General features: G+C 44.1%; 1 protein-coding gene across 3 annotated transcripts; it reads left to right on the forward strand.

The window, feature by feature from the left end:
- Nucleotides 1-256: 256 nt before the first annotated feature.
- On the forward strand, nucleotides 257-26,545 carry nyap1 (neuronal tyrosine phosphorylated phosphoinositide-3-kinase adaptor 1). Of its 3 annotated transcripts, none has more exons than XM_030100486.1 (8): nucleotides 257-409; nucleotides 14,688-14,926; nucleotides 20,199-20,566; nucleotides 21,545-22,797; nucleotides 22,852-23,350; nucleotides 23,466-23,708; nucleotides 24,529-24,635; nucleotides 25,220-26,545. In XM_030100486.1, the coding sequence occupies exons 2-8, from the start codon at nucleotides 14,739-14,741 to the stop codon at nucleotides 25,640-25,642; spliced, it is 3,081 nt and encodes a 1,026-aa protein (XP_029956346.1). In that variant the 5' UTR covers nucleotides 257-409; nucleotides 14,688-14,738; the 3' UTR covers nucleotides 25,643-26,545. The 3 variants fall into 3 exon arrangements, with proteins under 3 accessions (XP_029956346.1, XP_029956347.1, XP_029956345.1); XM_030100487.1 differs by having other exon boundaries at nucleotides 21,545-22,782; nucleotides 22,855-23,350; XM_030100485.1 differs by having other exon boundaries at nucleotides 14,686-14,926; nucleotides 21,545-23,350.
- Nucleotides 26,546-27,289: the final 744 nt, after the last annotated feature.

Here is a 27,289-nt window from a genome sequence, read left to right on the forward strand (position 1 = left end):
TTTTTTTCTTCCTTTCTTTCTTTTTCTTTTTGCAGATGAACGTTTTGTAACGTCGCATTGAATTGCATCATGGTTTTCAATCAGATCTCACGCCGGCCAGTCCTCAGCCAGCCTCGGTAGTACAGTGCGCTGTTTATCATAAAAATGGAAGACCTTTCACGTCAAGCAAAGGCGTCAGTCCGGTGATATGCGTTTGAATATTTGATCCTGCGGTACCACGTCAATTGACACATCTGGGAAAGGATTTTTTTCCCCCCCTCCTCAGCCCCTTCCTGTCTACCAAGACAGCTGTGTCATCAACAACCGGCGTGGTTTTGTTGTTGTCTGATTTTTACGAGGTCTGGGCAACTGGAGCGGGCTGTCGGCGTAGTCTGCATCTGCGCCAGCCACCGGCTACACACTCACCAAGGTAGGCATTGCACCTTGCTTCAATATTGTGTGTTTTTTTTTCTTCTTCTTTCAGCTCCATAAATCGGCGCGTCAGACGCGTGCACGACGGCGAGCAGCTGTCACGGTCAAAACGCACCGTCCGTGTTAATTAGCGGAGGAAAACATGGTGCTGTATTGCGCAGGGACGTCGGGCCTAATGGCATTTTTTTTTTTACGCCTCGTTTTTTAGAGGAATGTTGAGGGTGACAGCGAGCCGCCGTGTGTTCAGCAGCCAAATTATTCAACCTTGAAGGCTCGCAGCCCGCGTCTGTGCGCGCGAGGCCCCGCGTTAAAGCCCCAAAACACAAAAGCGAGGTAAACACGACGAGGTCGCCGCGCGGCGTCCCCCACAAGCCCGCGTTTAAGTTCAGTCGTGACGAGCCCCTATAAATATTTCACTGAAAAACAAGCCCCCCCATCAGCTGACTGCTGATGCCGGAGCATGCACGGCGTTATTCATCACACATGCACGGCAACAGCCGGGGACCGGCGGGATGTCAGCGCTAATCTGCATGGCCATGATGGAAAACATCTGCATCTTTACGATTAATAAGTGTCCGTCAATACAGCGGGGTGGTGTATGTGTTTATATATGTATGTGTGTGTGAATGGGAGGTATTACTCTGATTGTGAATCTACGGGTGACGTGCGGTGTGTGTGTGTGCTGGTGTGTGTTTGCGCATCCAGGTGAGGATGTGTTGGCGCGTCTTTGAGGTGCGGGAGAGGCAGGCGTCTGGATGAAGGGAGCCACATCCTCACATCTTTCATTTGTTCTTTTTTTTTGGTTTTTTTCTTTAAAAGTGCTCCGGTGCGATTCATACCAGACGAGTTGCTCGTGCTTTATTTATTTATTATTTTTCTGAGGCGATTGGAAAGCGTCGAGGAGTCGTGAAGTAAACGTGGATTTAAGGCTAGTCAGCACTGTTTCCCCCCCTTTTTTTCCGGGCGTGACAGCCACTCCAAATGAGCATCACTCCCACTGAGAGATCTCCAGTTCACACCCCACTATATAGAAAAAGAAGAGGAAAAAAAAACAGTGAAATAACATTTAATATCCTTATTGGAGCTGTGCTTTCTGTGTGGATTCATTTTGTTTTTGTACATTTCCTGAGAAAATCATCTTTTTTTTTAATAAACTGAATTTTCAGAAAAATATATCTGTGGGCTATATGTCACTAAATTCTCACTATACGTGTTTAAAATGACACTGCAGTGAGGACAATACTACAAGCCTCCATAATGAGTGTGGAGAGAATATGATGTGTCTGTAACGATGCCTCCACAGCATGCTGGATGCTTTTCCTCCCATTCCACATCGCGATGGACACTAATTACCTGACAGTCTCAGTTGACCTTGGGGTTGAATATAGCAATAATGTTTATAGGTTTAATCTGAAAAATCACGCTTTCGTCTAATGGCTGAGCGGGATCTGATGTGTGAACGTCGCCGTCGCTGTTTGGGCTTAACCGCTCCTGGGTGTGGAGGAGAGCAGGGATGGGAGAGAGCAGCTGTGACTTTGGGGTCATTGAGTGCATCCTGTTAGCTACACACATACTGTGCGGTGTGTCTTGAATGCAGAAGGAAATAGGGCTCACGCCACCTGTCACAGGCTCTGGTGGTGTCCTGGTGATCCCCAGATTCAGTCCAGAAATGTGATCAAATCATGAAGCAGCAGGTTTCTGCTGCAGCTCGGTCAGTGTGTGCGGCGCCGTGTGAAAGTAGGAAGTGACATGGAATAAATGGAGGATGTTTCATTCAGACTCTCCAGCTTTAAACAGCTTATCCCACTGAATCAAAATGAGATTTAAAATGCTAAATATTGAGTTATTGAGCACAGCTTTTTTAATTGACATTGACTAATCAAACAAATAGAATGAAGTTGATGGTGCTTTCAAATAAAAGACATGGTTCAATGGCTTTTGACGGTGAATCAGATGATTTAGTTGCTGATTATGAGGGGGAAAAAAACCTATATGCAAGACTGCACGCTCCACATATGGAGGGTGATGGGGGTCCACACACGGCCAGAGAGGAGGTCACTGATGGATGTGAGATAGACTTGGCAGACGCTGACATTTTAAGCCCATTTCTCTCGTCAAGTGGATACCCTTGTCTGGATGAGCACTAATGGACTTTTTTCTTTTTTCTTTTTTCTGTGGATGTCCTGGAACACCCAAACAGATTGTTACCCTGGAGTTTGAGCAGCGGCAGGTCAATAGGTTAGTAAAAATAGTACAAACGTCTACTACTATTACTGGCCTGGAGGTTTTCTGCAATAAGCATAGAGGCCGTGGTGATCAGCTGAGTCCTCCATGAGTCGGGGAGAGCACTGTTTTTTTTTTTTCCTTCATCTGTGGGCTCACCATCTTGATTCTCTCAGCTCTGTCAGAGAGATGTGGCATCAGAAATGACAAAGGCAGGGTGTTTCTGCTGCAGCGTGTGACCAATGTGAATCGCTGCAGTCGGTCAAAGGAAAAAAACAAAACAGACGCTCAAACTGTCCTCATGGCTTTGATAACAGCCTGTTTTCACCTCAGCTTTAGATTTCAGTTGAATATGTTCACCATTTCATCCTCCTTTACTTTTTCTTCACTTCTTTTCTACTGAAAATATATAAAATAACTATTATATTTGAGTGGATTACTTTATTTGTTGATTAGTAAATTGACAAAGAAAAATTATAGTTCCACTAATTTTGTTAATGGTTTCTTTTTCCTCTCATTATTGAAGTTTCAGGAGTGAAATACTGAGATAGATTTTCATGTTCCAGCTTCTTGATTGGGAGACTGCTGCTGTTCATCCCGCTGAACCACCAAGTGAAATGTTTTTCATGATTTTTCAGACAAACAATCAGCATAATACCAGCTGCAACAAATATCAGTCAAGCATTTTTGTACTCGGTTCGGTGCAGTGTATGCAGTTGTTTCAGTTCACCTCTCTTTGTCAAGATGACTGGTTTACGTTTCACAGTCTATTGGTACCAGAGTATATCTGTGTTTGTCCTTGACACGACAGGGAATGCTGGTTATCACATTCTGAATACATGAATTTAAACTATGTGATGCTCTTTTCTTGCTTAGTATATAAATCCCTGATTCACAGGTTGTGTTATAGATAAATTGATTGAATACAGTCTTTCTTTTTTTAAAATATTATAAGGACAAGACTTAAACTGCTGCACATTTCAGTTTATAAAAAGTACTACAATCGAAATAGCCTTAGTAAAGTTGATATTTGGTTTTTGATTCATGGAATTGATAATATTTCATTGTAGTGGCTCATAGCATTTAATCTCTCAGATTAAATAAAAAAGAACATTTGAGACTGGGATCATTCAAGGCTATAAAATCCTCTTTTTTAGTCTCTTAGATTACTGACGGAACATCCCATGCTTTGTGTGCCTTTTGCAAGGAATTTGTAGTTTGAGAGAACAGAACGTTGCAAAAAGATTTACTGTTTTTCACCAACTTTACATCCCTCTGTCAGTATCCACAGGAGATAATTCTGTTGTTTTATACAACCAAGACACTGCTGATTTCAACTATGAAAGATCAAATTTGAGTAAGTCAAGTAAAGAGGCTGTTATATGTTACTTGTACTTATGTTAATTATATGTGTTTTGACATTATCCTCAGCTACCTTTACTCCATATCACATGTGTGTGTGTGTGTGTATATATTTATATATATATAAAACCTCATGTTTTTGTTGACCAGGCTCATTTTGAACACACTGGAGTCAGTCACAGTGTAGAGTTATAAATAGGTTGATGAAAGGTAAGGGCTCTCTCTGGTGGCTTCTTGATTAAAGGGCATGCCATTTACTAGAGATGTCCTGGTTACAAATACAGCTCGGACATTGTTAGATGCCTCCCTCCTTTGTCTACTGTTCAGTAATAGAAAAGGGGGGAAAAAGCTAAATTGAATCTCATTAGAGTTCATGTTCCTCTCTTCTTTGGAAAAAGATTTCATTAGGCCAGACAGACTTTCCCTTTCTTATGTATGTGTGTATATATATATATATATATATATATATATATATATATATATATATATATATATATATATATATATATATATATATATAAAAGCAGTAAATGCAGGCTCTGAAGGGGGGAAAAAAAAGTAAAAATGGGCAAACATCCCCTCATCCCCTCTGTACCCACTAAGAGCCGGCGAGGAGGAGGGATTACTCTGCTCTACAAATGACCACTGACTCCTCGGAGCTCCCTCTGCAGCCGCGTTTTAGGAGGTTGTTGCTCCCTGAGTGCTCCTCACATTAAAAGCTCATACGCGTCTGTTCCTCGCCTGACCAGACGATGGCTCGGATGCATGTGTTCAAATTAGCTAATGAAATTTTAAATTAAATGCTCCTTTTAAAAGCTTTCTTTCTGGATTGTAAGTATCTTACAGCAGCCCATTCTCACTGCAGTGTGTAGTCAAGAGTAATGATGTGTGGTAATGATTTCCTTGAGGCAACTCATCTTTGTTCATTTCCCCTCTGTTTTCTTCTCATTAAACCTTTCAAAGTCATTTGCATGGTACTATGCAAAATAAATAAAGTTGAGATCCAACAGTTACTCCTCTCTTGTTGGCTCTGAGGTCTCAGTCTCAAACTATGTTAACCACCTTCTAATTAAGTACCTCACACTCCAATAATCCGCCAGTCCATAGATTAGATTAAACATTTTTGAAATTTGTGATGTTTATATGTTTGTTTTGATGTTCCACGAGGTCATTTCACTGTCATCATGTGAGAACAGTGACTGTCACGATCTGAAATTGTAGTAGAGGAACATTGTTGTTTTCTGCCCGCCCCATAAATTATACATGTTTAGGCATGCATAAATGGACCAAAGTGATCCAGATTGTTGAGTTAATGTCCCTGCTCTCATTAATGTGCCACGTTTATGCTGAGACCTTCAAAAGACCTTGAATAATGTTTACTAAATCACCGAGAAGGAGTCCCATGTTAATCATAGCCATGGTGTGTTGCAAACAACGAAAAGAAGAGTCGCAAATGTTCCACAAACACCGTTGCCCCATCTTGTCCTTGTGTTGTGTAAATACATTGGACTGAATTTGATGGGGAAACATAATAGTCGTCGAAGTATCTCGCAGTGATAATTTATTGTCTGCGACATTGCTAAAGGTCACGGTAAACCAGCCAAAAAAAAAAAAAAAAAAAACCTCAGAGAACAGCAACAGTGTGTGAAATAGGTGATTGTACACAGCGACTTCAGAAATGCAAATCTGAAGTGCAGTATGACTTAAGTATGCTCGGTAAATGTCAGAGCAATCTTCCTTTGTGCTGAAAAGGCTGCTTGGTTAGCTGGCAGAGGAAGGAGCTCCAGCTCACTGATTTAACACAAACACACTGAAGGGCTGAAAAGCTCCAAGTGCGTTGTAGACCAAGATGATTTCAAAGATACAAAGGTACATATGAAATAATGAAAATCATATTTTAAATGTAGCTTCAATGTATTTTTGATTTTTCACACATAAAATGAAATATTCCGTAATGTTCAGTTTACTTTATAATACTTTTAAGTCACTAAAATAAAAAAAAACACAGCTGATCAAAACATTTATTTAGAACTTTTTTTTAAAGCAAAAGTTAACATTTTCACAATGTAACAGAAATATTTTAAGCTTTTTAATTAATTTATCATCATAGGTATTAAGTTTTGTTTGAGTTGAATGTACAGATATGCTTTTCAACTGTTCATTTATTGTCTGCAGTTATTGGCCGTTCACCCGTGCAGTTTGAAAACATCGCCCCCGAGAACAACACTTTATCGTCGTCGACAGCAATTGTGCTGTGACACCTGATATTGCAGAGGCCAGGATGCACAAATGCTGCGTTCTACTTTCTGGATGCATCTGTCTCATAGTCGTTTTGTAAAAATCAGTGTTAGTTTCCCCCTTTGGGGCTTTTTTGGCCACGTTTTCAACCCAACCACAGGAGTACTGTGTAAGAAAACACTGGCTGGAGCAGGCACCCTGCAGTGTGTAATCTGCCATCACCTGCCATTTGCCCCAGTTAGTGCCTTTTCATTTCATTACTGTCAGTGCGCTGAATAGCAGCATGGACGAGAATGGGAATTGCTCAAGTGAGACCCCAAGCTGAAAAACCTGCCACTCAAAGTGTATGTCCAATAAAGCTGTACATTTTATTGCTTCTCTTGCTTCCCGGCTCTCAGGGCAGACCATTAAAATGCTCTTAGATGTGTTTGACTTGATTAGCTGCAACTTTTTTGAAGTATCGGATGTGATTTTCCGTATGTTCACCGGGGAATCCGAGGAGAGCGGGCGGGGTGGTCCGCACGCTTCACAGCTTTTAACTTTTCCGTGTCAAGTCTTTTTATATTTGCGAAACTTACATTTGTATGCTAAACTCTGAGTGTCTGGGGGGAAAAAAAAGAAAAAGAAAATCCCTTCTGCACGGTCATGTTGGAGAACACTGTGGGGTGCAAATAAACGGGCCATAAGAGACATGATCAGTATGTAATGAGATGAATGAGTGGGAGAGCTGTGTGTGTGTGTGTGTGTGTGTGTGTGTGTGGGCATGTGTGTGAAGCCTACGCCATGACTCGCTTATCGGCTGATTGTGAGCAAGAGGTGTAGGCTGATTCGAATGTTGGACCACCACTTGTTGTCTACCTGGCTCTGCTAATCACACCAACGCTGCTGCTGCTGCTTCGTCTTTCAATCAACAGAAAAGCAGCACGGCGAAGTGACGGTTGTTCAAACATGATCAGTATTTAGGACATGGAGAACTTTTTTTTTGCATGTATGTGGTTTTTGAATGCGTTAGTTTATCTGACTTCTGCCCTGCGACCGAGCCTTTCTGAGGCGGATTCAGTCTGCATGCAGCAGCTCTGGGACGGTGTGAGTGACGCTCACTCTGAACTGCTGTGAGGCAAATCATATGTCTGGCTTACAGTGATGTTCAGCTGATCCCCGCTTCGCTTTGGGCTATTGGACTTCGCTAATTGTTGCTGAATAGTTTATGAGGTTTTTCATGTTGGGGTAGGGACAGTCGACGGCGCTGCAGGCTATTCTGCTTTGGTCTGTTTTTGTAGGTGAACCAAACAAATGTACAGGCTGTTCTGTAAACGCGGATCTCCGTTTAATGGGGCAGCGTGGCATCAGCAGTTTTATCAGCCTCAATCTTTCTCATGCTCGTTTAAAAGAATTTGTACAGACATATAAAACATGACTTTAAACAGAATAAACAGTCGGGCGGGCAATAAAATGCAGGGTAATCCACATCTAAAATAAGTCAGATCTTGGTTAGGAAGGATGCTGGCTCAGTGAAGCGTGTGCAGCTGCAGAGTGGAGCTCTTCCCCTCGCGCTCAAGCGCCAGCATTAAGGAGTTTTTCAATTCTTCCTCATCTCCCTGCAGTGCTATACCTCACAGTCTGGGGTTTCAGCAGCCAGATGAAAAGAACAAACAAAACAGAGACTGTATCGCTCTATATGATTTGATCCCTCCGCAAACTCGACAAAAAACGAGTCTGTAGTCTGTCTCGGAGGCACCCCGGCGATTTTGCGCTCTTTCGTCGTGCTACGTTCAGTGACAGCGCTCATGCTGCTCACATTCTGAGCATCCCAACGCATGGCTTTCTTCCAATTTCACTGTTCAGCCTTCGTTTCCTCGTCTTGTTTTTGCTCCACGTGCCGTTCCCGAGGCAAAGTCTACCCTGAATGCATCTTTTCTTCTGCAATCCGATGCAGCGCTTCCATATGATTATGAGCGTTTTCTCTGAAGAACACACACCAAATGAAAATCTGTTTAGCGCCACAGAAGGGCTCGTGAATCCATAAGCTGTTAAGTGTTCATGTATGCTAAGCGCAGTGGGTCACCTTGGTTACTGCAGATTCAAGCAGAAGATGATGAAGGCAAGGACAAGCCGGGGTAGTGAGTGGAGATGGGGAGGTCATCGACTTTGTGGCTCTTTTTTTGACCAGAGAAAGACTTACTAGAAAATTTGTTTTTGCTTTTTTTTTTTTTTTTTTTTTTTTTAAATTATCTTTATTATTTATTTAGTTACAGGTTGGAGATAACTGCTGCTGTTTATATTTTAATTTATTCATGATCCTGGCACTGTAGGGATGTTGCGTTAACGCATGCACACGCTGAAAATAATGCACTCATTTGCCGGCAGGAAAGGTGTAGAGCCGAGACGCACGAGCACAGTTGAAAGTTTGTTGTGGCTCAAGGCTGTGTCCTGGTATCGCAGGGCACGGAGGATCAGGGAAAGCTTTTTGTAAGATATTTTTGGTAGCAGTCCATGAAAGATTTAGTGGTAGCTCAATTTGTACGACGCTGAAGAGGAGAATCCGAAGTGTGCGAAGCATGCAGTGTATGTGCGTTTAGGTGAGTGGCTTTGGGCCTTTTCCTGTTATCTTGTTTTTGTGTTTTAAACATGTTTCATTGTTTGTGTTTTTCCCTCTGTTACTTCAAGTGCAAAACATAAGAAAGAGGTCACAAAAATTCCTCTGCGCCTCTCATGTGCCTTCCATCCCTTGCTTGGAACGATGCATCTTCCTCCGCCTCTTCCTCCTCCTCCTCCTCCTCCTCTTGTCCATTCTCATCAGCCACAGGCATCTCACTGCACAATGCAATATTGTAGAGAATTCGGTGCACAACAGCAGTGCATGGAGGGAGGCTGAGGCATGCTCAAGAGCCTTGCATAACCCTGAGGTGAAAACTGTGACTTCTGCTTTAGCGATGCACAATGAGAGGAATTGTTGGAATCATCTTCATTTCCTTCATCTGCAGACACAGGATATGCCTGAATTCTGTATTCACACTTTGAGGCTGGTCAGCTGATCAGAATGTCACGTCAACTGATTCCAGCAGATCTAGGCCTTAGGAAATTAGCAGGGTGAGTAAAACTACAGAAAGCATTAGTCTGATTTCTTGGATGGTCGAGCACACTGCAGTGTGAGGAGCCTCGCCGAGGCGGTATTTACCTAAGGTGATGGTTTTTTTTGTTTGTTTTTAAAGGAGGGTTAGATTGGTTTTTCCTGCGCTCCAGCCATTGAGTTAAAGTCCATAAAGCAAGAGGTGCTCCCGAAAATGTTGTCTGGCCCTCAGGTCAGCCTGGAACAGTGGAGGAATTACATTTTGGAAGGAAGAAATGCCCCTGAATGGGAGAAAGCAGACATCTGGCTGCACACATTGCACATGTAAAACTTTTATTGACGGAACCTTAAGAAACAGAGCCACCCATTTAATAATAAATCCATGCACGCAATGCTTATTGAATGAATATGATTGATATTTTATAAAGGTCAGCTCAGAGCTTTAAGCGGAGGAGAGCTGCTCAAGGCTCGGAACAGATACACTGAGCTCTAAAATGTTTGACTGTGACATTGTTTTCCGGTTCAGATGTGTTGAAGGTGGCCACATCAGAGCAGCTCCGCTGAAGTTGACTGGGTGTGATGGAGCATAAATTATCTCGCCAACCAAATGTTTAGAACAGCGTTTCCCTTTGTAAGTCGTGCTTCTGTAAACAAAACGTGTGAGGAATCTGGCCATTAATATTTTGTGAGCTTCTCTGTCCGTGTAAAGATAATGTTAATTTTGGGAAAATGATCTAGTCTTTGTCACTTTGTCGAGCACCATTTCCTCAGTTTGTTTAATGGTGGTTTTGCTCGAATAAAACTTAATTCATGACATTGTGTGCAGTCTTGAAAGTGTAGTCTTCTTCCTCTTTAGTGGGAATCAACATTGAAATTAATTGAAATTAATTTCTTTTAATGAAATAATTTTTTCCAAGAGGTGAGTGAAATGTGAATGTAGTGCTAATATAGTAAAAAAAAAAACTATAGTGGATAATATTAACAGCAATAAGGACAAATGGCATAACTATCAGGCGTATATTATTATTGGCATGAGGTGATCTTTCAGAGTTCTTTAACTTGAATACTTCTAATGTTTTTTCTTGTCTACATCCCGGCAATTTATCAATAACAAAAACGTTTGGTGTGAAATCCTTAAAGTACGACATCAACCAAAAATTTGCCGCTCAGTGTGAGGCTCCATGTGCAGTGTGTGATCTTGATGTTTACAGCGCGAGTTTCACTCTCGATGTGTGAGATTTGGCAGGCCCGCTTCACTTGGAGTCTAAAGTACATTTATTTGATGTGTTTTTTCTGTATTTGTCTGCCGTTGGAGTAGCTTCAGTCGCTGTTAGAGGGAGAAGCATTTGACGGACCCACAGATTAATTTTCATTCAGGGGAAGAGGAGATGCCCTGACCAGAAGGGGGCATAGATCCCCCACCCCTCCTTCAAATCACACTGCACTCACAGTGTCACCCAGAGCTTTACTCCAGATGTGATACAGTAATGTATGTGTCTGAAAGAAAACCGAAGGAAATGTTAGGGTTTCATTGAGTTTATGGAAAATGGGATTATGGGTACCGTATATATGGTTCCGATACATTTCTTAGTCCTGACTCTTGATAATCAGGAGCAAAAAATCAAATCCTCGTTGCTGTATGCCAGCAGTACTCGGTCTAACATCGTCAGTTTACACTCATTTCTCCCAATCAAATTTAAGTCACAGTGACATCCCGTATTGACATGATTTGAGCTGAAAGGAGTAATAAGCCTGTTTGCTTGAGAAAAGCCAGATGTGGTTTCTTGTAGTTTCTGTTTTGTCTCCATTCTGAGTGTAAACGGCAGGTGAAATTTTTCTCCTAATTTACATTGGTGATAGCCGCCGTGATGAGAACTGTAGCCATGTGCATGCGAGTTTGATTCTCCACAAATGGCCTGCTTGCTTCTCATAATCAGACTTGCAGCCGAGGCGCGAGCAGACTTTTAAGTGACAGAAAAAATAATTCTAATCTGCTTAGAAATATTCAGGAGCATTTATAAAAAGAGTGTCGTGTTATTCCTCTGAGTATATTAGTCAGATTTCTTTGCATGGCTGAGTAGCAGCCCTGCAGAGGCCGTGCGGCTCAGCGGATGAGGGGTTGCAAATGGATACAGATGCCGCACACCGTATATACGACACGTATGATGCGCTGATAACGGAGGGCCAGGTACAAATGAAGCTGCGGCGAAGTTTAACCCCGGGATCATCACCTATGATGAGGCTGACGTTCTGCTTTGTGCATATTCAGTGCTTAAGGAAGAGATGCATGCTGACAGTGTTGCTAGGAGACCACACACAGCGACTAGTGTGCGAGGCTTGATTTCGCCTCCCTCCCCCATTCTTGTAGTCTGGCTGCCTTTCACTGTTTCTCTATCCTCGCTCCCTCGCACTTGCCTCCATTTGCTTATTCCCTCCACTCTCATATTCCCGGTCTCCATCAGTCTGTCTTTCCGCCCAATCACATCTATCTTCTTCCCAGGTTGATCTCTCAGTGGCTCTTTATTCATTGGCCTCCATCATTTTTCACCTTGCCCCCCCCCCCCCCCACCCACACCCACCCAGCCATCTCTTTCCCCCGCTGCCTTGGTCTCTCCTCCTCTCGGCCCGTGTGCATTTCAAGCTGCTCATTCTTCTCCCGAACGCTTCGCTGTGCCCCCGTTCACCGCCTCCTCTCTCTCTCTCTCTCTCTCTCTCTCTCTCTCTCTCTCTCTCTCTCTCTCTCTCTCTCTCTCTCTCTCTCTCTCTCTCTCCCTCTCCCTGTTTGTGTCTCTGGCGGAGCTGCAGCGCTGTGTCTGGCTCCAGCGCTGTGACTGTGGGGTCAGCATACTGTACGGTGGACAGAAATCACTGTGCTATTCAGGGTAAACCAAATCAGCTGGAGCATGAGCACACTGGAGTGTGTTTTCACAACATGCACACCAAATCGATTATGAAAACGTGCCGTGTGGATCTGTTAGCCGGGAAAATCCAGTTTTTTCTTTTACTTATTGTCACATACTGCTTTACAGTGATGGGAATATCTACATCTTTCAACATAACAGTGAGATAAAAGATAATTACTTGACTACATGACATTATGTCTGTTTAGACACCCACAAAATGCAAATAAATAAATGTACTGTAAGATTATTGAATGCATATTTTGAGTCTGCTTAGGAGAAACGTTGCCCTTTTGGCCAGTGCTCTGAGGTGTCCCTCCACTCTGCAGTGTTTGTGCCTCACTCACAGCAAGGTGCATCCACACTAGCGGACCACTTGCTGAGGTGGAGGCTGGAGGGCAGAGGGCTGCAGCACGAAGCCTTCCAGAAGTGTTAAATTCACTGGCCGCAATCGAGGAGAGACATTTCTAACAATATTGAAAACGTATCGTCCAATCAAATTTTTGGGCTTTGCGGTTTTTCACTCACCAGTTTTGAAGCTCAATACTCATTTTTCCAGTCAACATTAATGATTCTTCCTCCATAAATTCCTTCAGTATCCCACTTTCAGATTTGCTGCTGAGGATTTGCAATTACCGCTTCACATCCTGTGTGTATGTGTGCTCCGCATGTGTGTGCGCGTGCGTGCGTGCGTGTGTGTGTGTGCGTGCATGTGATGTGTTTGCTTATGTGCATGAATGAGTAGTTTGCAGTGTTGCATGCAGATCGAGTCATGAATCATGGCTCCATCTGCCTCCTGGTTCTAATGAGGAATTCAAGCAACCTCTGACCCTCCAGATGCTTCCAAAGCAACTCGCTAAATACTTTCAATTTATTTGAGCTTTAAAGCAACTGAGGGGTTGATCACGGCCACCACGTCTCTTGCAAATAATGTTTGTGCCAAAGTTCCTTCAGACAAACCGTGCCTGCAGATGTAATATTTGTTTCTTTATATGTTTTCCTTGTTTTTGTCTCGGCTAATTGTATACCACTGATCGTAATAAGGAAATTGCAGGGCCGCCTGCTCAGCTGCCAGATCCTCGAAACCAAACCTACAGCTCCATTTAAACAAAAGCCCAAGCTACAGTTGCAGCTCCCTAACCTAATTAACATTGAGTCAGCAAGCATGGCAGCAGCAGTGGTCGAGGTTGTGGTCAGGGTTGTGGGATACAGGAATAGCAGGAGCCACGCTGACACAGTGGATGACACACTGGGCCATGACAAAAGAATCACACGCAGTTACACAGATCATCACGCCGTCCGGCCCAGGTGGCAGCGCCTGCTGCTCCCACTGTGCGGTTTTTGTCTACGTAGTAAGATGCAGTTGAGATTTTGAGCTAACGGTGAGGATTATGCACGGCTGGTGGTAAATGTGCTTTAAGTCGTCATGAATATCTACAGAATTAGGAGAGCTAGTTCGCTGCTAGAGAATGTAAATGTGATGTATTTTTTATGTCCTTTTTCATGCTGCTCGCATACTTAGTCAAAAGAGCACAAAAGCATAATTTAGAGCTCATTAAACTGGATTCCTGTGTAATTTCATGGTTGCATGTTGTGACAGCACAACCGTGATTTTGAAAAATACGGAAGTAGAAACACAATTCCTTCCATTGTATTTTCTTTCTACAATTACTTTCTGCATTTGCAGTATATGAATCAAGAACATTACTAACAGCAGCATTTGCAAGTACATCTAATGCATGGCCAGTAAAGCTCATGATTTCACCGACAGCGTTGTTCGGTCGAACAGACTGATGCCAGCAGCACCGAGTGGAACCCTTCAGCATCCGCCACCAAAACACACAGCGAATCTGTTTATGATGGAAAAACACTAGCATCATGCATCAGCTGACAGCTGCGCTTGTCTTAGCCAATTGCACTGCACATTCTGCAACATGAAAACACTGCTGGACTCTGGGATATCTGCCCCACAACAAGCCTGACTTCTCATGGGGTGAGCGTGAGTCGGAAGCTGTGCATGCGCTACATATGACAAACCGCATTACTGTCTGGTTCGCAGACAGGCTTAGATAGGCCATCGCAGGGCCTCCAGCCAAAGATGCTCCGCAGCTGAGTTACCATGCTTACTCAAATATTCATAACTGGATAATGAAAGTATAAATAGTTTTCATGTGATACTCTGGAGGTTGGGGTAAACAAAGCTGCGGCGTCCCTCGCCGTGCGTCCCTGCGTCGGGAGCGACGGCTGCCATTTGGAGCAGTGGGCAGGACTGTTTGTTGTGACACAATGAGCATAAAAGAGACGGCTTCCTTAAAGTTTTGTCTTCCAAATTGGATTTAATTATTTGAATTTCACAGTGCACTGCACATCACAAAGCAATCATTGTCAATCCTGTCAGCGGCACGCGGGCCGGGAAGTTGTTGGAACATGTTTTTAAATGATTAATGCGCTCAAACATTGCTCTTGTTTCTTTTTATTTAGAGGAGGCCCGCCTGTGACACACGTCCCCCTCATCCCGGGTGTTCTTCTATACCATGAGCTCTGGCTCTGCCCAGGATGTGGCAGTCGAGCATTTCCTGCGTGACATAGAGAGGAGAAGCAAGCGGCTACACTGCGCTGTGATAGGCTGCGAGGAGGAGCGACCCCGCAGCGACATGAACCTGCTGTATCGTAAGAGCCGTTTGGACTGGAGGCAGAAAGACCAAGAGGGAAGTAAAAAGAGGTGAGTGGATCCGCAAACCGGAGCTCTGCAATATGTGGGATTATCACGGGGTTCAGTTCAGGCAGGAAAATAAACCTCTTAGCCAGTGTGAACGAGTTTAATTTTAAAATCTTAATTCCGAGCACAGTTCATGGAGTCACAGGGGCTTGCCTGAAAAACCTCTGACAAATTTGCATCGCAGCACAGCATAATGAAGTTAATGTGTACTGTAGATGAGGCAAGCTCCTGTAATGTCAGCTTAAGTTACAGAGCGAGATGGCCCAAAACACCTGAAAACTGTGTTTCCGCTGCAGTTTTGCATAATATGCAATGATTTAGTCTGTTTCCACTTTTCAGGTGAAATAAAACCACTTTTTGCATTTTGAGCCAAGTATCCTTAAGCAATACCAGAATGACTTTACCATGAAAAACAGTTCTGAGATACAGTCACTTAATATATACAGATATACCTCACAAACACGCCTTCATGTCATTCAGATCAGAACCTGTAGCTCCTTAGCTTTAATGCAGTATGTATAAACAGTGGGAAGTGTAGATTTTGCAGATCTGAGGTTCTTATCTCCTTTTTTTTTTTTTTTTTTTTTTTTTTTGCAACCTTCATACTTTTTCTTAGCTATCAAATCTGAATGTTTCTTCTGCTGCTTCCTGCCAGCGCCGTCTCAGTAGGATTGAGGGGTTGTTGCTAAACGCAGTATGTGTTCAGGGCTCTAATTTCTCCACCGCTACAACACAGCTAACTGCTGATGCATCAGGTCCGGCTCCTGGGCTTTGGACGTCTTCCAGCAGAAGTGAAAAGTAATCACAATAAATCACAACACAGGGCCCGTGTGCCGGTCTTGTAAATAATATTAATAGTGATAATGCTAATGATCATTAGGCCTTGTGTAAACATTTCTGCTGCTTCAACATGCAATACATTAAGATTTATTTCATTGGCTCAACTATTATAAAAGACAAATGGATTCAAGTACTTATGGAGGAGGGGCAAAACAGGTGCCATCAACACAAGGCTGACACCACATTCTCGCGACAGTGATGGTTTTAAAAGCATGCGCATCGCAGTAAGTGACTAATGTGTGTGTGTGTGTGTGTGTGTGTGTACCGCTCCAATGTGACTCAACTATAATTCACAAAAGTCCACACTGTGTTTGAGGCTACTTTCGGTGCAGAGAAGAGGGATAGATAATGATTCAGTTTGTTTAGAAGTGTCGTCCAGTGCTTTATGAGTCACGGCAATAATTGGAGGCCCTCGTGTTGGCAGCGAAGATCAACGTCGTGGCGGCATCAAGCCGCTGTAGGTGTGGGGCAGCAAGTGGGACAGCGGAACAAGATGAGCGATGGAAGCCAGAAACGAGCGGGGCCAGAGCAGCAGAGGTGGGAAGCAGGACGTGACCAGCCCGTGATTACGAACAAAGCGGGGTAAAGTCAGGGATAAGACCGCTCTGGGATTAAAAAGGGTGAAAAGAACAAATGGACTTCGAGGCGGGATGACACACAAGGGTTCTGCAGAGCCGGTGGCGATGAGAAAAAAAAAACAGGAAATGTGGAGGGACAAAGGAGGCAGTATGAAGGGCGCTGGTGGACACGTTAAGATCTTGAGCCCTCAGGAGAGACATTTATAAACCAGACACGGATGTGGTGAAATGGTGAGTGACTAACAGTAAATAGGTGCGTCTCAATACAAGTTTTAAAATTAGAAACAGATTCTTGTGGCACCGTCGTAAAATAAGAGACATTTCCTAGAGGTGATGACTAGAGAAGGAAAACGTTTTCACATAAGGTTTTTCTTTAGTCTCGAACCAAACTATGATGCCGGTGTGAATGAGCTGTCAGTAGGTGCAGCCCGGCGCCTTTCATGTTAATGCAGATGGATGAGGGGCTGTAAAAGTCTGGTAATTGCCTTAAAACTTAAGTAACAACTTGGTTAATGAGATGAATACAAGGCAAATATGTAGAAGAAAATGCTTCAAGCTTAAAGAGGATATAATCCATGTGGTTAGAGACTATTTAATGAAAGGATAACTTATTTGACAGTTGTTGCTTCAAGAGTCATCTTGAAGTGTGTCACATGCCAGCAGCCAGTACTTTACTAAACATACTGGAATCAGTAAACAAAGTGTTTCATTGCTTTGAGTTTAACCAAGAGGCTGCTTCACTCCTTGCAGAATTTTCCTCCAGTACCAAAAGAATCAGATCACAGCGTATAACCATGCTGGAGACAACCCATAACTTAAGGCAATCAATTAAAGTGTCGTGCATTGTGTCAGATATGTCAGTGAGGTCCAACAGAATGAGGACAGCTACACGCTCAATGTCAGCGTTCAACCTTAACCCAGCTGAAACTCCACCGGAGACTCCTGCCCGCTCTGATTCGCCCTCCAGCAGGTTGGGTGGCTTCATGTATTTACCGATTTCTTTTTTGACTCATTCAGCTGTTTAAACGTAACCCAGTCTTAAACTTTGCCCCAAAAAAAGGTAAATTAAAAATGGGATTATAGCTGCTCGAGGCAGAATTATCTAAACTGGTTTTCTTGAGTGAAAGCTTTATCGCCACAGTCTTAAAAGCTTGTGGGAATATCTGGCACTCTGAGGATAAAGTGTTGTTCAAGAGTCTGACCAAAGATAAACCCACGAAAGGTGCTGTGCAAAAGGCTGCAGAGGAGCAGCACATCTCTGCACATGCTTTGATTGGTACAGGCAAGCAGCTCTCCTTTTTCCTCTTTTTGCTGCTTTCCATATTTAATATTTATCTGGGAGTGATGCTAAAAGCAAAAAAAATAAAAAAATAAAAATCACTTTAGTTTTTTTTCACATCCTGTGACATTTGATAGATGTGATCTGGAGCTTCTTCAAATTTATACTGACAAATACAGTTCACTACTTTGGATTGATCAGACTCCTGTTAGATCACTGTAGTAGTTACCAGGAGAATTCATGTTCCTGAATCTAAAAGGTTTCATTGAACTCATATGTATTTGCATATCAGATCCAGCAGCATCACGAGACCTCGAGCTGGATGTAGCAGAAGAGATGGTAGATGGATGGAGATTTGCATATTGTCAGACTTAGAAGAGCTGTAGGACAGATGTTTTTTTTTTTCTTCTTCTTTTATGTCATTTAGAGCAAAAGTGGGCTAGAAGTTCTGATTGCGTTGAGTTTTAATAGAAATCTAAATCTGTGGGTCCCAGCCTGTTCTCTGTGGTCAACTTGGGGAATGCGAAAGATCACAGGGTTATGGATGGGGCTGTCAGCTCTGAGCTCATCTGAAAATTATTGTTACACATATAAAAAACAACAACATCATAATATAGCAATTCCTAGACTGCAGACCTGGGAAACTGATCATTGCTTTTATTCTGCTGCTTTTGCTTGTTGTGAGAGTGGGTGCGTCCGTCAGCTCTGATCTAAACCGAGCAGCTCCCGGCTATAGCGTCATGTTTACCCAGCATATATGAGCGTGGTATTGATATTCTCATTTAACCCCTCTTTCGCTGATGGGCTCAGTGCGAAGAGGTGGGAGTCCTGCTCCTTCTTGAACGGCAAAGTCTTTGGTCTTGTTTGAAGCTGTTGGGAGCTTCTAAGAGATAAGAAGCAAACAGCAATTTAAGCGGCTACGAGGAGCAGTTCAGCCTCTGTTCTGGGCTAAATATGGCCCTGCAGTATCTATGTCAATTGTGAGGAGTCACTGGTACATCTCCACAGGCTTCCAAGGGCACAAACATTATTGTACAGATGCAAGCATGCTGTGTCTCTACACCATACCCATAAACACACATGCGTAGGCAGGTTTGCACACACACACATGCACACACGCGCGTGCGCGCATGCACACACGGGCTCACACATGTGTAAATGGGAGCTTCTGTGTTGGCTATGATGAGCGGCCTCAGTGCTCCTTCTGCTGCTCGCTACAGTGAATACAAATTGTAAGCTCCAGTTGACTTCTTCTGTGCTTCGCTGCCTCACTGGGGTTGCCACTGATCTAAAAGCACCGCGTGACCCATCGTCATATGTCGCCCATATGTGGAAGGATGAATCATTTATGCACAGAGCAATTGTGCAATTTACCTCTTTTAATCATTGAAACAATTTCTTGCTATCTAAAACGCTACAGATAAAAATATGACTATACAGATCTCCCGTTTTTTTTCTTCTCATATAGCAAAAACACAAAATGTTCATGGTATATTTAACACTAGTGTTTGTTTTCTTGCCATTCAGTGCAACAGCTTCACTGTAGTCCTGGTAATAATGAAAAATCTGTAGTTGAGGAAAGTAAATGTGGTTCTCAGTGCAGGTAGGCTGGAAGGCCAGGGTCTTATCTCATGCTGCTGTAAGACCCCCTTGAGAGGAAGCCACAGAATTGCTGTACATGTCTCTGAGAAACAAGCCAAAGGACATCACAAGCCATTTTAAAGACATTTACGGACCTGAGCAGGATGTAAAAACAGTTTTTGTCGATAATTTTACCTTTCCATCTTATTTAAGGTTTTGTGATATTCATGTCATGCCTTTCTTTCTTTTTCTTCTTTTTTTTTTTTTTTCTGGCAGGCCAGGATCTTATTTTCATTTAGTTAAATTCAATTCTCATATGCAAAAATCCACTGCATCTGATCTGTGTGAAATAAGATGTATGTAATGTTTTTACACGCAGACCAAATACGGCGTACAAAAGAGCCCGTGCAGCTGGAGCGGCTGCTCGGTGTGATAAAACGCTGCAGTGTTTTGTGGGATTTTTCTCTTTGTCAGTTTTATTTATTGTTGTGGGAGCTTGTGTCATTGATGATTTCAAAGCAGAAACTATCAAAAAACCAGAAAAATCACAACTGTTCCCATGGTAACAGATGAAATGCTTCTGGCAGTCCTGAGAGCGGCGTACAGATGTGGGCTGAGGATACAAACGTGAAAAATAAGGGAATTCCAGCAACGCGCTGTACACCACTACTTTGCTCTTGACAAGGGAATTGATTTCCTAATTGAATGTGTTTGAGGCCGAAGCAGATGTGGAGTAATTCAGATGGAAAGATATGCGTATGCGAAAGATGGAGGAGCCTCCAGGGCTTTCCCTTTGCAGCAAAAGCCCTGCAGGCATTTCTTTTTCTTTTTTTTTTTTTTTTCATTTTTGCAAAGATGTTTGAAGACCAAAGAGAGCACGAGGAAAGGGGGAGGTCAATATAAATGGTAGTACATGAATGTTTTCTTGCTTGTCTATGATTATTTCATGCCTCAATATTTAGTTTCACACCTTCCTGACTCCATTCCTAATTTGCAGCTCCACTCAGAACGACCCGTCAGCTACCGTCGGCAAAGTCAGAGACTTGGCTTCTTTCCGACGGCATTTCCGGATGGGCTTCATGACCATGCCTGCCTCCCAGGACCTGTCCCCTCACTCCTGTGCCTCTGCCATGGCGCCGCGCTCGCAGTCCTGCCACGCTGTCGGCGCCGGTGACACAAGTCTGGAGAATGGAGATTACTCCGACACCCAGTCCCAGCACTGCGGCCGCTGCCCCCCGGCCAAACCCAAGCGCCACCCCAGCACTCGCCTCAGCTCCTCATCCGCAGACAGCAGAGGACCCCCAGAGACGCCGCCTCCCCCTCCGCCCGGTCACTCGCAGTCCAAACACTCAGAGAAGAAAAACGGTAAGAAACGTGAACTCTGACCTTTGTGTGTCCATCACATCGTTGCTAACATAACGGCCTAATACGATCCAGAGAGAATTTCTCCAGGATGAAGTGATTACATTTTAGTGGTCATATTTCGAGATCACGGTGACCTCATGTATTTCTGAGAGCAAAACTCTGAGAACAGACTTGGGGGAAGTTGTTTGAATTCTGGCTCATGTTTCCTTAAGTAAAAGACAGAAGGACTAAATTTTAAAAACCAAAAGTCAAGGTCACAACGGCCTCGTGATTTTTCCTGAATATTATCCAAACACTGTGTTAATGTCTCCTCAGATTCAACACAGCCTCACTGCTTCGTGACAAAAGTCACTGTGACCTCTCATGTGCTCCGTTTTAGTGAAAGCAAAAAGGCGGAAAGCAGCAGCCAATGAGTTTCTTCACCAGTGTTCCCATGAATCTGATGGTGCTCCACAAACACAATCTCTCCATGACCTGATGGATGAATATTATTGTCTGCTGCAACTTCATACTTAAAAGACGATCTGTATTCCAGTCCCTGATGGTTTTTATTTAATTCAGAACAACAAATGAAGACAAATCTCACGACTTTTTTTGCCATTTGTGTCGCTTTGTCAACAAATTTCTTTCTGTGTTTTTCACCATATTTTCATTGTTTCTTTGATACTTCATTTTTGGATATTAAGCCTTTCTTGTACATTTTTTTTTATTTTAAAAGAAAGGGAGTCTAAGGGTATATTTTGGCAAATCTTTTTGCTCCATTTTCACCCATATTGTAACTCTGTCCTTAGTCATCTGTAATATAAGTGCTCAAAATTGTGGTTCCTCATTAACAGTTCATGAAGTCAATTCAACCCCCCACTTTGTTTTTGGTAGAAATGCATGTTCTGTATTTGATTCTTGCTTTTTTCGCTATATAAATGTTGAAATGTTTTTGAGCAGTCTGAAGGTGGACAACTTTTCTGTTCCGTCCTACAGCCATGAAGAAGTCTGACTCTGGAGACATTGGCTCGAAGAAGGTGCCTCCTCTGAAACCCAAGAGAAGTCCCAGCACCCAGCTTTCCCTGGACCCTCTTCCTTCACGTGTGCCTCCATCTGCCACATCGCTGCCATTTCAGGCTGCAGACTCTCAGATTCAGACGGGAGACGGGGACGACGAGCCGGTCTATATCGAAATGGTGGGCCAGGTGTTCACCAGGGATAGCCAGACGGCCACGCCCCATCCGGTCACGCCTGTGGCCACGACGCCAGACTCTGATTCAGACCAGAGCGAGGCGATCTACGAAGAGATGAAATACCCACAGCAGGAGGACCGAGAGTCCCATCGACACCTCCCTGCCAAACACGAGAAAATGAAATCCTCTAAACACTTCCATGTCACCCCCTCCTCGTCCAGCAGCTCTTCCTCGCTCCCGCGCCCCTCCTCCTCCTCCCCGTCCTACTCCAAACCAAAAGCAACTGTGTCAATCTCTCATTCATCTCCGCTGCCGTCCTCTGCCTCCTCCACCCCGGTTCCCCAAGCCCTCTCTGCCAGTCCGCACACACCGCGAGCTCCCACTCCTTATCTGCTGCAAGGGAATAAATCTGAGCCCGAGTCCAACACCAAGATCCCCGCCCCTTTCCCAAACCTTCTACAGCACCGGCCGCCGCTGCTCGCCTTTCCTCAGCCTGCGGCAGCCTCCAGCGGGGTCGGGGTGCAGAACAAGGCATCGGCTTCATCTAAAATGGGAACTCAGACAGCGAGCGTGACGACTCAAGCTAGCAGCTCCTCCTCGGCTTCTTCTAACCTCGTTGCGGCGCTGACGGGCTCCAAGGAGTCATCGGGGGGAAGCGGAACGCAGCAGGACAAACACAGCAGGGATTCCCAGCTGGGTCCTGCCCCTGGACTGAGAGCCAGGAGTCACTCCACGCCGCTGCCTCCCTCGTCAAAATCCACCTCGCCGTTCTCCCATCACCATCACCACCCCCACCACCGCCCCTCGCACTACCATCACTACCGCAAGCCGGAAAGAGGGGACTCCCCCGCTCCGACCAAGAGCGGCTCGCAGACGTCAAACCAGGCCACAGTCCAGACGCAGACCTCCAGTTCAGGCAAGGAAGGAAAGTCTGTCAGCTTCCTGTTGAAATCTGACAAAGCCGACAGGGATAAGGACAGGGAAAAGGACAGGGAAAAGGACCGAGATAGAGACAGAGATAGGGGCAGGGACAGAGACAGAGAGCGAGACCGAGACAAGGACAAAGACAAGGACAGTCATCGAGAAAGGGATCGAGATAGAGATAAGGAAAGGGACAGAGACAGAGACAGAGACAGAGAAAGGGATCGGGACAGGGATGGAGGGCCACACTCCTTGCAGATGGAAATCACGACTTCAAGCAGCCAAACACCTCAAAGCAGCACCAGCTCCACTCCTACACCGTCATCCTCATCCCAGCGTCCTCATTCTCGCCCCCATCTCCGCTCTCACACCCCGCACGGCCTGCCAGCCTATAAGCCTCCCTCGTCGGACAGCCCCCTGCTGTGGACCTACCCCTCCGGCGGCTTTCGGAGGCCGCCGGCTTACGAGAGCTTGAGAGGCGGCTCTCAGACTCCATCTCTGCAGCAGCCCTCAAGTCTGACCGGCGTCGGCGAGGGGGCCTCCAAAAGCAACGGAGGGTCTGCGTCCGTCCAGTCGAAAGTTGGCTTCATGCCTTGGGACAGCAGTGCCAGCTTAGCCGCAGATGACGGGTCTTACTGGCCTATGCAGAGGAAATTATCCTTTAGCCATGGGAGCAGAGAGACAGAAAGTAAGTCGGCGACCTTTTTTTTTTTTTTCTTTCTTTTTACAAATACCCACAAAACAGCACTAAATCTGTTTAAATTCTTAAACCGTTCGTTCTGTTCCTTGCTCTTGTGCTTCAGAGGATGAGGGGCGGGCGTGGAACGGCAGTGCCGATGCCCTGTTAAGGATGGATAAAGAGGACTTTGGGATGGGGTCACGAGGAGGCCACTCAGGCATTCCAGTCCACTTCAGTGGTGCCACCAGCAGGGCTCTCGGTCACAGCGAGTCTTTGGCCGGAGTTGATAGCAGCTCAGGATTCAGAGCTCTGCCCAGAGTGGGGATGCCTCTTCCCTGCCAGACTTTTCCTGCCTGTCGCAATGGAGGTAGGCAAACATGCGGCGGCCATAATCTGTTTGTCTGCTGCTAACCACAACATCCTATTTAAAAAGAAACTATGGCAATGGATTTTCATGGGGATTCTTCTGCTGGCTCTTTGTGGCGTTGCTTCTTAACTCAAACCGCTTACTTGTTTTTGTCCTTGTAGAACATCAAATAAGTCTTTAACCCTCCCAAGAATTGAAGAAAAGATAAGCTCTGATCACAGTTCTGTTTGATGGGAGGAGAGGGAGCCCTTCTCCTCTTCGCTGATCGTCACAGATCGAGCCAACAAAAGAGGAGGTCCATAAACGGACTCAGAAAAACAATCATGTGTTCTGGCATAAAGAAGTTTTTCTAATTTAAAGTGTGAAAAGCCTGGTTTGAAACACTGAGTTATAGAGCATAAAATAAAGGATAAGCGCAGCCTATGTCACTAGTAAGCCTTTCATTCGGGTCGTTTCACAGGCAGCAGTCAGAAAGATCAGCTCCATCCAGTTCTGAAAGTCTGATCTGTCTTCTTCTGTTCATCCTTTTCTCATTTTATTGTCGACATTTTTAAAAATGAATATCCATCATTCTGTTATTTTGGTCAAGTACAGATAAACAATGTTCGTAAAAGAAATCCAAAAAGATTCATCATCTTTTGTTACATATACCAGTAATTCATATTGGCTTAGCAGCTTTAAATATAATCAGCACACAATGTGCAGACACACCGTCTCAACTCTCAAGTGAAGCGAGACAGTCTGCACAGTCTGCTAAAATGAAGTTTCCTTTCGCTGTTCTCATTAGCAGACAGCCAGTGTAATGTTTGTTTCCTTACAGAAGTGGGGCGGCTGGGCCGCTCCTCCTCTGCTGCTGGAGTGAGACAGGTGGGTGGAGGAGACGTCCAGAGACAGAGCAGTCTACCAGCACGAGAAGCCCTGAATCAGGTGAGTATCGAAAACCCAGCCTCATCATCATCAGCCGACTCCATTAACTTTGTACATGGCGGATTTGCAAGTAGACATTAATATTGTTCTTATTATTACCCTCCATTCTGCTGGAGACAGGCTCCTGCAGGTCTATTTTTAGCCGGTGATTTGCCCACTGAGCAGAATAAGGTCCTACGCTGTTGCTCTAGAAAAAAGGTATTTGACGTAGGTTAACGTACAGTGTGGAAATGACAAACAATTTTGGATTAAAGAACATTCTGTTCTGTTCAGAAGTGATCTGCAGTCTTCTAGCAGAACATTTGCCCAGTTTCTGGCTCCATGGCAAGTGCTGACGCAGTTTGACTATGCTGCAGAGACTGTCTGCAAGCGTCTGGTTGACCCTCCCTCCAAGAGTAATAGATGCAGCACCGCTGCAGCCTGGTGGCTGTCCGTGGGAACTGCAGCGTTTTTTCAACACGTGCCAGAGTTGACATTCATTGCTTCTCGTGCTCCAGTGATCATGCAAAGTTTGACATTTCATTCCTGTTGTATTATAAAAGACTACAAAGGTTCACTAACTTGACTCTCCCCTGTGTGTTCAGCTGCACGGTCTGGCCCAGCCTCAAGCGTCCTGCAGTCCCAGCGTGTCTCGGCAGCAGCAGCAGCTCCAGCTCCACCAGCAGCAGCTGCAGCTGAAGCAGCAGCTCCAGCAGCTTCAACAGCAGCACCACCTACAGCTGCAGTTCCAGCAGCTCGCCCAGCTGGCGCAGGGACAGCCTCCTGTCAGCGGGGGCAATACGGCGTCCACAATGCAGACCCAGAGAGACGGCAAGCTGCTGGAAGTCATTGAGCGTAAACGCTGCCTGTGCAAAGAGATCAAGGCCCACAGGCGCCCCGACAAAAGCCTGTGCAAGCAGGACAGCATGCCCATCCTCCCTAGCTGGAGACGGACACCTGAGCCTCGTAAGACTGGCACGCCACCCTGCCAGAGGCCGCAGGCTGTCGTGTGGGACACTGCTATCTGAGAGGGTAAGACAGGCCAGTGAGCAAAGCACCTGAAGAGAGACAAAATAACGCAGATGAGTTGGAGAGGGCTGAATAATTAAAATAATTAAAAATGGATGAGGTAACTTGAAAAATCCTGAATATGATTGTGGTGACATAATAGCCACAGAGAGACGGTGGACAAAGACAGAAACAGTCACTTGCGCTCTCGTTGTGTGAAGAATGGACCTATGGACAGTAATGACGGTTACTGGAGACTTTCAACTTTTTGGTATCAAAAGCTTATAAAGAAGTAAAAAAAAAAAAAAAAAAGAAGTATTACAATCACACTAAATGAATTTCTTATCCGATTTATTTGTATCTGCTCTGTGCTATGTGCTACACTGACGCGTTCCAATTGCCAATGATTTTTGCCACAAAACACCAGTATTACAGCTACAAAAAGAAGACACCGACGAAATAATGACGGAATGGGTCGTTTTCTGAGATTGGTGTTGCCAAATTTCTTCCTGACTACTTGAGACATAAAGGAATCATGTATTTTCTCCCACACAGTTATCCAGCATTCATAGAAACTACTCTGTGGATGAGAAAAGGCTCATAGATAAGTTATTGAAGTGTTTTTTGAAAATCGTGAATGTATATGAGATGTCTTGGTATCAATAGATTGTCATTGTGGATGCAAATAATCATCACCGAGGAGTAAAAGCTACCTACTGTATCCGTTTGCATATTTGTAATGTAAATCTATTTACTTTCTCAAAGTCTCTGCAATTTTATAGCAATATGCTCCCGAAGCTGGAGCAACATAATTAAAAACTTGTGTCAACTAGCCTAACATACATATCTAAGACTTGAATAAGTCATATTTACTGTGTCATTCTCTGCATGTCATGATAGACATACAGTATTGTAAAAAAAAAGGAAAAAAAAGAAAGATATATGTGTAGAGATGATCATGTCAGACTTTTACATACAGCAGATCTCCACTATGATAACATGTCGTACAAAAAGAAGAGTATGTTTTTTTTTTGAGGGGGGGTGTAGGGAGGGATGGGAGGGAAGGTCTAATAACAAGAAGCGGTGCAACAGTTGGCACATACTGTGCAGTCCAGCCAAATATCGATACAGATCAATGGTACAAAACCTTCATCACTCATGCTTATCCACAGTTGCACATTAGTGATTGTTGCACCACAAAGAAAAAAAACAACAAAAAAAAAAAACAAGCACTGACACCCATCAACACAGACTGTGCAATACGGTGCAACTGATGAGACTGTGAGTATTGATCACCTCAAACAGAATGCTGGAACAATCTGCACAAAGCATTGCTTAGGAGAAATTTAAACCCTTATGTACTGTAAATAAATATGTACAACTGTATTGAAAATGTAGCAATTATTTCCATTTTCATACTTGTAATCAATACATATTATGTAGCATATACTGTATAAACATAACTTTGTTCACTTGTTTTTTCTAGAAGAATTAAGTACTTTATCTGCTGCAGCCAGTCCATGCATTACTCATAGTTCTACTAATAAATAGTCAGCCCTCTAAAGAAAGGCACAGTCCAACAGTCATTTATTTAAATTTATGCAAGACTCCCTTTAAGCTGTGTTCTTGTTTTATTTATGCCCTTTTTCTACATTAATTTTTATTTG

Source organism: Salarias fasciatus, chromosome 10 (genome assembly GCF_902148845.1).
Source record: "Salarias fasciatus chromosome 10, fSalaFa1.1, whole genome shotgun sequence".
Taxonomy (NCBI): domain Eukaryota; kingdom Metazoa; phylum Chordata; class Actinopteri; order Blenniiformes; family Blenniidae; genus Salarias; species Salarias fasciatus.